We start from the raw sequence: 13,922 nt of genomic DNA, 5'->3' as shown, positions 1-13,922 counted from the left end.
TTTTGTAACCCACATGGCATCAGGGTCATGGAAAGCCAAGGAGGTATTTTCAATCCTCTGCTTCTCTAAACAGTGACTTTGTGCCAGGCCATGAGAGCAATGCTCTCGCCAGCTCTCCGCAGCACTGTGATTCTGTCCTGGAGCTATGATCCATACAGGCATTTACGTCAAATGGCGCCGGAATTAGTGCAGTTCAGGCACTTGATAGCAATGCCATCGTGAAGGTTCATGTGTCATGCACCACACTATATGGCTCTGCAGGCAAAGCACAGCATGCCCCGCCCTACAGGAAGGGAGGTAAATGAGGAATGCAGTTCAGGAATGACCAGTGTTTGCTCCTGTTCGCCCATGGCTGCAGCCCAGCGCCTGAACCTCTCCTCACCTGAGCAATGCAGAGCAGTCACAGTGCCACGGCCACTCTGCTGTCCCCAGGCACTTGTATGGACCAAAGGGAGAAGTTAACACACACAAAATCTTCTCCCACCTCTCAGATCTCAGTCTCTGCTTGACATGAAGCTGAGAAGGAAGATCTTTTCCCTATCCAATGTTTTCTCTGCTGCCAACACCACATTTTGCTCTGGCCTTGCAGGAGGTTGCACCTGGGCCTCATCATAAGTGAGCATGGACTATTGATTCAGGCTGCAGACCGTAATCAGTCCTTTTCTATCAATAGCTTTGTCATTGACATTTTAAAAATCACATGCTTCTTCCTACCATAAAACCCTGTTAAGATTATGTATTGTCTGGAAGTTAAGATTTTAAAACCAAATACAAATATTGATTTCAAATGCAAGGAGTGACTTCAGTTCTAAAGACAGCACTAATGATAAAACAATCCTGGAAATCTTTCACTGCATGGAATTACCTTAGAATTTTTACAAGAAAAAGAAAAAAGGCATTGGAATAAGCATGAATAATATTAGCTATATTCCAATGGATGTAACATATTTTAACATGTGTTTTTCAAAGGCTTAAGGAAAAAACCAAAAAGTTTCATCAGGGTTAACAACTATCAATCTCAACTGGAATTTTTGTATAAACTGAAATGATTTAATACCTGGGCAGGTTTCCAGATGGTAAGAACTGTCATAGCTGCAGAACACAACAGAGCACCTATAACAATTATATTAGCCGATTCTCTACTTGTCTCTACCAAATGATGTCTTTCAGTCCCCAGCCTTTAAAGAGCAGTGAGTGGAATACAAATTCCTCAGTCAGTTCTGCATTTGTAATCCTTCTTCCAGAATTAAGGCTCAAATTCTGTGCATATGAATACATTGAACTTAATTCTTATGTTTTGCCCAGCAACTGTAATCAAGTCCAACATTTTTCGCTCTGACTGCAAATGCTGTTGGAGTCTACTCTGTGCAGTGCAGTGTTAAGAAGTTCTTTGTGTGGCTTTTAATGTCCAGAAGAAAAAAAAAAATCTAAATTCTTCACCACAGTGATGTTGTTCTGTATCTTATTGTTTTCTCTGTGAGGTGTCAGCCAAATGAGTGACATAAAAAAGGCACCTTAGCAGAATCTGCTTCCTGTATGTTTTTGAGTCATATTCTCCAGCTCTACTGCCAAAAACAAGTTTTTATAACTACTAGCAATGTAGACAGTACAGCTCAAATCACAAACTGAAGCCTATTCTGGTAAGATACAAACATTATCACCAAAGTCCCCCTTACAAAATCTCTGCCACTATTACTAGTGATAGCACAAGAACCAGAAAGCATGACAGGATTATCAGACTGCTTTCTGAGTTTTCAAAACCTTTACATAGGAAAAGAAATCACCTTCTGATTTGTGATTGTGGCTTAAATAATACCTGACAATACACAGAATATTTACAGACAACAAAGAAAGATGAAACCCATATAATCAACTTTTTTCTGTGGCTCAATTTCTAAGAACATGAAAACATTTTGAAATTAACTAATCTGTTTAAATAGGAGAAGCAGAATATAGCAACAATGAAATGTAGAAGAAAGCATCTGCTATGCAGTTTTTCATTCCCTGTGCAAGTTTTGTTACACAGTAAAACCAGCTCTAATCAATGTTGTCATTTAATGGCAATAAAATAGCAAAATCAGCTACTGTTATTTTTGTGGTCTTAAGCACTTCTTCAGAGGTTCTTACTTCAAAATCCCTTTGCCAATCAAAAACATGGCTCTGAAAGATACAGCCATCCCCTGCAGCTCCCCTGCTCCCTGTGCCCTTTCCCCAGCCCCTTCAAATTTGGACTGCAAGTATTAAATGTAGGCTTTTTCAAGGGCAATAGTGGAACTCCTACTGTATCAACAGGCCCAGGAATTCCATCTGACTATCCACCATTGTACAGTTCAGATTTTATCAGAGTGACTACTGCTTCCACAGAGCAGAAATGCAAGCATGTAAAACACAATGCTAAGTTTAATGCCTCTTCATGCCCGTGCACAGAACTTCCACAGATCAGGACAGGCACACTCCTAGGTGCAAACAGCATTACGTGTACTTCTCACACTCTGCCAATCGCTCCAACGTGGGCAGCTCAGCCTTCCCATGCTGCCTGGAGTGCCCACGAGTGCAGGGTGAGAGCTCTAGGCTGGTAACAACCCAAAGAATCCTCTGCCCAATTGTTGCTCTTTTTCTGACTCTGTCATAACTCAATTACAATCTTTTACAAACACATTGTAAAGAACATATTCTGCTGGCAACCAAAAAGAAAAAGATGAAGCAGCAGCCCTGTGGCAAAAGCAGAGTCAGGAGATCTGGATACTTTTCCTGGCTTTGCTTTAGACTTCGTGACTGACCTTGACAAATTGGATATAGACAAATCCCACTCCCTGCTCTGTGCAAAGGGTCCTGCCTGCTTCCCAGGGAGAGTGCTATGAGTACGTATTGTCATACTCTGCTATGAGTATGTATGGTCTGAGCAAAGACACACATGGATGTGCGTGTACACACAGAAATACAAACATTTGCACAAGAGGTGAGTCCTGAAATCCAAAATTCCTGTCATTGACACAGAGCAAGGCATCAGCTCAATGAGAGTTTGGAAGGAAAATCTGCAGGTCAGATGTTGTGGAGTATTTTGTAGTCCTGATGATGAAGTAACAGACATACACATTATTGGGTGGCATTCAAAGGCCCTCTTTCCTTGCTCATGTCTCTAAAAGCAAGGGAAATATCACCTACATTATAGGATGGATTTCAGGGCTGAGCTGGCAAATATTTATGAGAGCCATAAAGTTTAGAAGTCTAGTTTAGTCTTTCCACCTTAGAAAGACAAAATGTTACTGCTAGGCTGCCAGATCCACAGATACGCCAAGTTTCTACAAATCCCACCAGACCCAACATTTTTTTCTACAGAGGTTCACATTTTTCTGTTAAAAAAAAAAAACCAAAAAAAAAAAAAAAACACCAAAAAAACCCACAAAAACAGAAATAGGTTTGGTTTTAAACCACCTACATACTGAATATACAGAAGTAATTTCTCTTTCTTGTTTTTCATTCATAATTAGATCTACTCATGACTATATCAAGATCTTCTTTATAAACTTAAAAGGGATTATGCAGAATAACAACTGGATACACAAAGAATGTTTTGATAGCCCAGGCTTTTACCCTCCTTCAGCAAATGAGCCAAGCATCAAGCTGGTATGAAAACACAGCGCTGTAACACTGTATGGGTGTCTGATGGCACCAGGTGAGATCTGCCAACAGCAGCCTCAGACCCCTGCCAGGTGTGAGCTTCCTTCTGTAACACACACCATCCTCTGGGCTGGGAAAGCCCAAGAAAAGGAATGACATGCTTTGGCAGATGGCCCAAGGACAGAACCCTGAACACAGATGCCCATTGCTGGACTACGCTTGCCCGTGTCCCTTCCCCTGGCTGTGAGTGGGCAGCGGGGTCTGTCCCCCTCCCCAGCTAAGGGCTAGTCCTGTAGGGAGGTCTGCCCTTTCTCCAGCCACTGCAGCACCATCCCCTCTGCCCCACAGTGCTCCCCAAAACCTGAGCTCCCCACCACACCACATCTCCTGCCACGCCAGGGACGCCACTGCTCCCTGAGGGACTCTTTACAGAATCAGAATCAGAGACTTTTAAGGGGTTGGAAGAACCCAGTGCCAACCCCCTGCCATGGGCAGGGACATCTCCCACTAGACCAAGTTGCCCAAAGCCCTATCCAGGTTGGGCTTCAACACTTGCAGGGATGGGGCATCCATAGCTTCTCTGAGTAACCTCTTCTGGTGCCTCACCACCCTCACACTAAAAAGATTCTTGCTAATATCTAATCTAATTTTCCCCTCTTTCATTCTGTACCCATTACTGTTTGTCCTACCACTACAGCTCCTCGTGGAGTGTCCCTCTCTAGCTTCCCTGCAGACCTTCTCAGACACTGGAAGGCTGCTGAGGTCCCCACACCACCTTCTCTTCTCCGGGCTGAACAGCCCCAACTTTCTCGATCTGTGTAGGGGAAATGCTCCAGTCGTCTTATCAACTTCAAGGTCCCCTCTGGACTTGCTCCAACAGCTCCATGTCCTCCCTGTATTGGGGACACCAGAACTGTATGCAGTGCTCCAGGCGGGGTCTCACAAAAGCGAACCCTGCTCCAAGCTGTGCCGCCCCGGGGCTGCTCCGATCCCCCGCGGACAGCGGGGCCGGCACGGAGGGCAGGGCCGGTCCCCGGCAGGGCAGGGGCCGATCCCCCGAGGACAGCGGGGCCGGCACGGAGGGCAGGGCCGGTCCCTGGGAGGGCAGGAGCCGATCCCCCGAGGACAGCGGGACCGGCACGGAGGGCAGGGCCGGTCCCCGGCAGGGCAGCGGCCGATCCCCCGAGGACAGCGGGGCCGGCACGGAGGGCAGGGCCGGTCCCCGGCAGGGCAGGGGCCGATCCCCCGAGGACAGCGGGGCCGGCACGGAGGGCAGGGCCGGTCCCTGGGAGGGCAGGAGCCGATCCCCCGAGGACAGCGGGACCGGCACGGAGGGCAGGGCCGGTCCCCGGCAGGGCAGCGGCCGATCCCCCGAGGACAGCGGGGCCGGCACGGAGGGCAGGGCCGGTCCCCGGGAGGGCAGGGGCCGATCCCCCGAGGACAGCGGGGCCGGCACGGAGGGCAGGGCCGGTCCCCGGGAGGGCAGGAGCCGATCCCCCGAGGACAGCGGGGCCGGCACGGAGGGCAGGGCCGGTCCCCGGGAGGGCAGGAGCCGATCCCCCGCGGACAGCGGGGCCGGCACGGAGGGCAGGGCCGGGCCGGCCCCGAGGCCCCCGCACACGCCGGGCGGGGGGCGGGACCTTCCGGTTCATGTCGGCGCTGGGCTGGCGCGGAGGAGCAGCGCGGCCATCTTGCCTCGTCCGGGAGCGGCGGCGGGGCGGGCGGGGGGCAGGCAGGGAGGGAGCGGCGGGCGGGTACCCACCGAGCGTCCGCAGCTCGTGGGGCGCCGGCCTTCTCGGAGCCTGGGGCGGGCCGCGATGCGAGCGGCGGCGCGGTGAAGCGGGGCCGCGGCGGGGGAAGGAGAGGGCAGCCCCCCGGACGGCGGGCCTGCGCTAGCCGTGCCCCGGCGGCAGCGGAGAGAAGCCGGGCTGCGCGGCGCCCCGCTGCCGCCTCCTCCCGCCCGCCCTGCGCTCACCCCCTCCCCCCCGGAGCCGCTCCCTCGCCGCCTCCCTTTCCCCGGCTCCATCCCTTCCCTCATCTCCATCCCCTCCCCGCTGGATGAGGCGGCCCCCTGCCCGCTGCTGACCCCTGCGGACCCCGGCTGTAGGATGAGCCCGAAGGACTCGGAGGGGGCGAGGCCGCTCCGCTCCCCGAGGAGGATCTAGTGGGGGGGCACCGACGCGACGCCGCCCCCCGACAGGCACCTCGTCCTTCATGGTGGCTCCCTGCGACCACCATCTCGGAGCAGACGCGCAGCCCGGGGCCCGTGTGTGTGCCTGTGCGCGCCGCCGCCGCGGCCGCCCGAGTGAGGGAAAATGTCCACTCGGACTCCATTGCCCACGGTGAACGAGCGCGACACCGAGAACGTGAGTACCGCGGCCGCGGGGGACCCGCCGCGCCGCACCGCGCCCGGCCCCGCGCCGCCCGGCCCCGCCGCGCGGGCATCGCCCCGCGGGGCGCTGTCAGCAACGCCTGCCGCCTGTACGCTGCCCAAATTGCCGATTTATTCTGAATTGATTATTTTTTTAACCCCTCCACAGCACGGTTCGCCGGCTCCGTAGCGTTTGCGGGCAGCCCTCCCCCTCCCAAACCCGGTGTCCCCTCTTTAATTCCCCCTGTACTATTTGAATGTCGCAGGGTGCGAGGATCGGGTTGGTTATGTCGCTAACGGGGATCCGCGGTGAGGAGGGGAGCTCTGGGGGGCTGCTACCTTCTCCTGATAGGCAAAGTTACTGCTAAAGCACCCCAGTAAACCTCTTGTAAATAGATGGGAATAATTCAGCTTGGCTAGGGGTGGGCTAGGTGACCTAGATAATAGGCCTCTTCCCTGCTTAATTTGCAGGGTTCTCGATGGTAATGACGCTGTTAGGCTAGTCACCTGTTCAGATGACATTAAAAGGGTTTCTTTATTGGAATTACCCTTTGCGCAAGGGAGCCTGTTCCCTTCACACCGAATACCCCCCCTTTTTTTTTTTTTTTTTTTTTTTTTTTTTACCTTGACAAAGCCAAGGTTTAGGAATTGACACTTTATTTACAAAATTAAGTCAGTCACAAAGGTCGAATGCTAAAGGAAAAAAGAACAAAAAAAAAAATAAACTAGTTCTACCACATGAGCATATAGCAACAAACGAAGCTCGATAGGAGACTCCCTTTCTGCAGATAGAAACTGTGTTTCTCCTAAGTTAAAACTTACTTGATCCTGGTGTATCCTGTCTAACCATTTTTCTGCATAGGCTCTGACATGTCTCCAAATGATAAACAGAAGGGAGTTGTCACTAACTGTAGTCTAAAATGAGTTGATCGGTGAACTTTGTATTCAACTTCTTGTAAAGGCTATCTGATATTCTTTACAAGGTAGATGCTAAGCTTGATGGAGGAGGCGGTGTTTTTTTGGGGTTTTTTTTTGTTTGGTTTTTTTTTTTGTAGGGGCTTCTTATGTTTTGGACAGGCATAAAAGGTGGAAACTTTGGTTAAAGATCAGGAAAAACTGTTGGATTGTTCCAGACCATAAATAGTCTGAGAAAAGTGATGGTAGCTCCATTGTTTAAAACAAGACCAGACAAAGCGTTAGAAAACGTGCTGCATGGAACAATTACTGCATTACTAGGGATTTAGATTTTATTGACATAATAGGCACTTCTAACTTCTGTGATCTTTATTTGCTTTAGCACTACATGCAACCTGCAGGCTAAGGGCTGTATTGAGCAAAAAGCCAACTAAGCATATTTGGTTGTAAAATCTCAATGAGCTTCCTGTCTTGTGGAAGAAAATAATTAAAATATTATGCAGCCCTTCCTATGCCATGGGGAGAGTTGAACTTGAAACATACTCTACTAAATACTGCGCAGAGTTTATTTGGGTGATTGTTTTAGTCTGTATCAAACCCGACTGGGGTTTTCAAGTTCCATGTGAATGTATGGAGGCCACATAGTAAATCATTTTAGAAAGTGTTCAGATCAGATTCCCCAATTAATTCAAACTCTGCTGTTGGTAGATTAACAGTGGAAAGACCTAATAATGTGCTCAAGGAAACATAATTATTCACAAGCTGTATGTTCTAGCACTTGAAGCTAGGTTTTTACATGTCTTCCACTTAAGGCACCTTGTTCTCACTTCAAAATATTGGTCTAACACTTCTGTTTAGTTATCTTCGTAATTTGACACACATGGATTGTCTTGCTTGCGAATAAATTGCCTTAGGTTTAGAATAAGGCATATTTTTCAATTGTTGTATTCTGTACTGGTGTCCACAGAAATACCTGTAGGTAGTGATATTGACAGGGAGTGATTAATCCAAGTACTTGCCAGATCCAGTGAGCCAAGCCCCCCCACCCAGTACAATACCATATTCCTCAGGAAGCTCTCTGACGTTTTGGCCATCAGCTATCTAGAAATTTACCAAACTATTTTGTTATGCCTTGCTTAAAAACTAAATTTAAATCTGACATTTGGTCTTTCTGAATTACCCCTACAGCTGTGAGCACCAGGTCTCTTTTTTAATACCAAGTGCAATAATTTTGATACTTCAGCTAACTGTTCTTTACCCCAAATCTGGGTGTGTTATGTTGGCAGGTAAATTGAGCCTTGGTTCATTCTCTTTCACATAAGAGAAGTCTAATTAGTTAATATTCAGAGGAGTCTTTGAAGAGGCTTAGGAGGTGCCAAGGTATTCAGCTAGCCTTTAGGCCATGGTTATGGACCCCATTAATGCCTTCTCTCTGCTTGGAAGGTTACCACTGCTGACAAAGGCTTGGCCAGTGTTGAATCTGGTTGAAGTGTGCTGATCATAGCTTATCCATGCCTATACTTGCAGTTTTGAAAATGAAGTTAGCCTCCAGAATGACACTGAGTGTAAATTACCATTGTCTGTGCTTGCAGTTAACCACGTTCAGTGGTTGGCAGGTCCTGTTGAATAAAAAAGTGTAATTGCCAGTACTTGATTTTTATTTTTTTTTCCTAAGGCTTTTTATCAAGACATGCTGAAGTGGAAATATTGTCACAGTGACTTTCCCCAAAAGCTACTCAGAGCTACCGAGCCTTTAGTGCTTTTGAGATTAAAGAATTTGGCTCCGAGTCACCTGGTTTTGAGAGGAAAGGCATCCCAGATGACCTGTGATCATAGGAACTTCACACTTGGACAGTTGGAAGCTGGCTGTTGGCCTGCAATGAGCTGGCTCCTCACCGCAGAGACAGAGCAGCTCCTCTCGGGCCATGTCTTGTGCGGCAGTGGCTGCCAGCTGCTTAGGGGACAGAAGTGCAGGACAGGATCAGATCTTCTCTGTCTTTTTCAAAATATGTCCTGCTCGTGAGAAAGAAAGCAACAGAAACAGCAGAGACCTCCTTCATGCAAATCTGGGAGACAGGATAGACACAGAAGAAGGACTTTAAATGACAGAAGAATGAGTAAACCTGTTTTACTAGTGATGAGAAGGAAGGGAGAGAAGATGGAGGAGAATAGAGTGTGGAAACACAGTGGAAAACAAAAGATCAGAGGAGTCACAGAGGAATGTGCATATGGCAGGATGGAGGACAACCAGTGACAAAGAAATAGGAGCAGAAGGAACAAGATTGTGATGAGTAGGACAACTATTCATTAAAAAAAATATTCAAAGAGTGGGAAGATGATAGCAAACTATAGATAGAAACAAGGAAATACAGGTGGTATGGAGGTTGGAAGATTACTTTTTTTAACAGCATGAAATAGAAAAGAAAAATCTTGGATTAAAGAGTTTAATTAAAACCTCTGTTCATTGCACAGCTGTGTTTTTTGGGGGGAAAAAAGGGTAACTGTTTTGAATGTGTTGGTTCTGCAGGCAAATCTGAATTAAAAATTTAAGTAATTTGAGGAAAAGCAAGACTAAAATATACTCTTATCTCCATGACTGTGCCTAATGTGAAAAATTTTCTATTGAAAAATGCCAGCATGATGGCAACTGTGCTTGCACAAAAGGATTTTGTGCAGCAGAAGTACCACCCCCTTTTTTTTTCATTTAAAAAGATTTAGTAAAGGCAGGGTTAGGTACGAAAATGTATTTTAAGATACTGAGAAAGTGCAGTATGTCTTGGTTTATTACCAATTAACTATGAAATGCATTAGAGCATTTGCAGACAATATGCAAGCTTGCATTGTTCTATATATTATTTATCAGTCTTCTCCTATTACAGATAGATCTGTAATTCGAATGCTTTCTTCCGTAGCATGAAATCCTGTGGGTTTTTTTAAAGAAGGGACTGAGGAGGGAAGCGTTCCTGTGGCCAAGAGTTCTGACAGATTTTCTTCTACAGGACCATCTACACTATTCCATATTTTTCACCAGTTGTAATGAATGTTCTGGTTTGAATTAAATTGGGCAAAGATGGCAAGACAACTAGAAATAAAAAATATTTTAGGAATTCACCTGGCATTTTTTTTTTAGTGCCAAAATTCCCTAGAGCAGAAAAAACCGCCGATGCCCGATAGGCGTGGTACTGTGTCCTCAGAAAATACCTGGTGAGGCTGCATGACATTGCGAGTCTTCAGCTGCTAGTATTTTCACATTTTTACAGTGAGACATTGAATTCTCAGCTGTGCAGAGCAGCCTGTGCTGTGGTGTTTAATCAGTTGGTTTCAGTCAGCTCGCGCTGATGGGAGGCTGCTGGGGGCATCAGCCTCGGGTGCCCCTTCCCACCCGCGGTTTGTGCCAGCACTAATTATCACGGGGCTGTGAGATGAGTCTGGTCAGCTCTGATCCAGCGGTATAAACCCTTAAGAAAAGCGGAGTTATCCCCATTCTGTGGCTGTAAACAGAATGTCCAGTCCAGGCGGGGAAGGTTAGAAATGCTTCCTAGTGTTTTGGTTTTGGTTTGAATTAAGCCAGTTGTAGCACAGCAACCTAGGGCTAGGGTAACTTGAGTTGTGCCACGACTACAAACAGATACATATTTACAACAGTGTAATTTATGGTAGTTTATTATTGGAAATAAGCATTATTCCACTCTCTCTTACATTGTTTCAATAACTCAGAAAACTAGAGTGCAGGACCTTACTCCAGAAAATGTTACATAGTTAGACTTAATTTGTTTGCACCACCAAGTGTGGCTTATATTGTGGCCTTAGAAGTAGCAGTCTGAAAAACAGAGCACAGCTACAGGAATTGCTGAAAGGAAAAAAAAAAAAAAAGAGAGTAAATACAGTATTTAGTGCACTGAACTTCACAGTCTTCTTCTAGCTCTTGTTGCCCACTCACCTGGTATCCTTACCTGCTCGATTCTCCATTTTAGTTCTAGCCAAAAGATATATTCATGTTGATGTAAGCGGACAGTTCCTGTTGACAACATGTCTCAGGTGACTCAAGTCAAAGGAATTCAAAGAGTGGAGGCATTTGTCTCTCCCAATCTCCATTTCATATGATATATCAGTAGCATGTGTCTGCAACTTCCTCTTCTCCTCAGTCAAGTAATGCTGCCTCATGGGTGTCAGCCAGATCAAAAATGGAGGTCACTTTTTTTTTAGGCTCATGGCATACCAAGGTTGGCTCTGCTTAGCATGGAGATCATCTGCCACTAAAATTTTTTAGAATATATGATAAATAGGTGTGTACTGCTCTTAAAACATAAACCTGAAAGATACTGAATGCACCTGTGATGAGGAAGAAACCTTTGCGTTAGGAGGCATTCTTGCCCCATAAAGTAGCAAGTTATATGTGTATGTATACATATATATAGAAATTGACTTTCAAATAAAATTTGTTCCTGCAGGGTTAAAGCCAAAGCAAGGCTTTCTATCTGCAAGCTCAATGTGGTTTTTAAAAACCAACTGTGAGGTGGTTGGGTTTTTTTCTTTTTTTTTTAGCATGTAATTACTGACAGTGATGATTCTGGAAACAACTTAGTTGGCAGTATTGTTGATGAAGAATAGAATATGGTTGGCTCTTTAGCTATTATTCCCCAGGCTGATGTCAATAAATATCCATTTTAATCAGCAGTAAAGGAACTTTGGCTGGAAAGATATGATGAATATCAGATCTTGATAATGTGAAGCAACAAAAGAGCTTTTAAAGAGCTTTTCTAACCGGCACCAGACTTATCTTTTTGATTATATAAGCAGGATTTCTTCACTGTTGTGCTGTTCAGTGCTAATCATGGAATTACAGATTCACTCTCTTTCATATGCTGTATAGACCATGAACCAAATACTGCCAAACATTGCAGAGGCTGTAGTGGTTTTCATGGGAGGACTCTTGAGGCAGACCCTGCCTTTGCTGAAGACTGTTAGTGCTTTGCTGTCAGCACTTCCCCACTCTGGTCTTCAGGGCACTGCTGCACTTGTCACTAGCAATTCCCACTGCAATTCCCACTGCTGGTCAGTAGCCAGAATTAGGAATGTGCAAGTGTTACTTTGGGTAGCAGTGTTCCCTCTGCCAGGTGAAAGTGTCCTGTGTCCCTACTGTCCACCTCCATCAGGCTGCCCAGTGTAGGGGGTTCCATTGCTGTGCTCACTTTGAGCTGGGTCTGCTGTGTCCTGAGTGTTACTCCTGTTTGTTTTCTTTTATTTTGCCTTCCCCACTGAGGTGTGGAGGAACTAGGAATGTGTGTCAGAGGTATAGCTTCCATGTGCTAAAGGCTGTTTACTCTTCAGGTTCCCCCTTTAATCCGGTGGTTTGACAGACCTGACCTAATTAAAAGAGCCACTCGTTTTCATGAATGTCATACCAATTACATGAATGAACACTATGACAGGCTGAGAACTGCACAGTGAAATCTTCCCCTTTTGACAATGGAAGCATCCCAATTAGTGTTTTCTCTCCCTTAACATCTATATTCTATTTCTAGAAGGTCTGCTTGTCTCCCTTGATGAATTCTGACCCTTTCAGTTGTTCCACTTGATTGCAACATCCATAATGATTGGGCTGTAGCCCACATCAGTGGATAAATCTGCCCTCATGGGTTGATAACTTCAGTGCCACTTTAGGTGGATAGCATTTTTCTTCATAGGAGACCCTTTAAAATTTTGTGAGATGGAAGCCATGACTGTTTACCCTTAAGATTGATTATGGAGCAAGCTAGTCTAAAAAACTGCCTTTTAATTGTATGTGTTGGAACCAAATAATTGGTTATGCAAACATCAACATATGCATACTGGGTCTGACAAAACCTACCTCACTCCATATCCTGATTTGTGCCTTGGTCACTGGTAGGAGGGAAGTAAAATCAGGACGAGTACAGGACATCTTCACCTGATGTGTTCCTGTTTTGTAATCTAGGAAAATCATATAATATAATACATGATGATTTAGGGAATCCCAGAGCAGTAACTGCACTATAAACAATTGTGGTTGAGTGTTTGCTGTGACACCTTTTGGTGGCTGCCAGAAACGTAAGTCTCTGTTTTGACTTTCCAGTAGAATTCCTTCGTCAGCAGTAGCAGGATGTGCTGATGTGCTGTTTCAGGGATATCTGTGCTCAGTAAGATGCTACCTCTGTGCATATCCTTAGGGCTACCTTTTTGCTCTTACACTGAGTAGTACTCAGCAGTCTGTGTGTTCTTAAAGATGTTAATGAGAATGGGAAATAAAATGCAGCACATTGTTGGGAAGGGCTGCAATGAAATTTTGTATTTGCATGTTTGATTTAATATATTTCTGAGTTAAAAAAAAAAAAAGCTATGGTATGTTTCCTGTTAAGATTTTCTGTAAATGAGAGTGCTAGTGGGAAGTGCACAGCCAGAAATTACCATTTATTTATATATTGTGTGCCCAGGTTAAGGTAGTGAAGCAATTTAGTGTCTCAAATGTTCATGTCCTGGAATGCTTACATTATTAATATTATAAGGTATAGGCTTTAAGTACAGTTTTTTCTTATTGCAATTAAAAAAGCTGAATGAAACAAGACTGTCGTGACTGTTACTGGTCTGACAGCTTTCCAAGAAATTCTATAATATCACTTTGTAGTATTTCATGCAGAGGTTAGGTAACAGCTAAGGTAATAAACATTCCTGAAGACTTCAGTAAGACTAAATTTTATTAGTTCATTTTTGCTGATGATAAGCTAGTTCTCACTATTTAATTAAATAAACATTTTTAAAAAGTTGATGCCATTTGTCCCCCACATTTCAGAAAGAGTTTCCTATTTACTGTAATTAAACATTGCTTTTTGCAAGTCTTGGACATTCTGATTTCTTACTATTTTTCAGCTCTTTGAATGGATATCAGATTCTGTTTCTTTCAGGTTTTTCCTCAACTTTTGGCACCTTCTTAAGCAGATCAAGAACTTTGATACTAGTCATCCCCTGCCCTGTGTGTTTCTAATTCTCTGAATGTTAA

General features: G+C 45.4%; 1 protein-coding gene across 14 annotated transcripts in view; it reads left to right on the top strand.

Moving 5' to 3' along the window:
- Positions 1-5,337: 5,337 nt before the first annotated feature.
- The window catches only part of MARK3 (microtubule affinity regulating kinase 3), a 61,153-nt gene continuing 52,568 nt past the window's right edge, over positions 5,338-13,922 (top strand). For 4 of the 14 annotated variants that reach the window (XM_068192322.1, XM_068192319.1, XM_068192318.1 and 1 more), the window contains exon 1: positions 5,339-5,987. In XM_068192322.1, the coding sequence (XP_068048423.1) occupies positions 5,937-5,987 (51 nt within the window). In that variant the 5' untranslated portion in view covers positions 5,339-5,936. Of the gene's footprint in view, positions 5,988-13,922 lie in introns of all 14 variants that reach the window. The other 10 variants (XM_068192317.1, XM_068192328.1, XM_068192320.1 and 7 more) reach the window with 5 other exon arrangements.

The sequence above is a fragment of the Anomalospiza imberbis genome, chromosome 6, assembly GCF_031753505.1.
Source record: "Anomalospiza imberbis isolate Cuckoo-Finch-1a 21T00152 chromosome 6, ASM3175350v1, whole genome shotgun sequence".
Taxonomy (NCBI): Eukaryota; Metazoa; Chordata; class Aves; order Passeriformes; family Viduidae; genus Anomalospiza; species Anomalospiza imberbis.
This window is presented reverse-complemented; position numbering and strand designations above follow the sequence as displayed.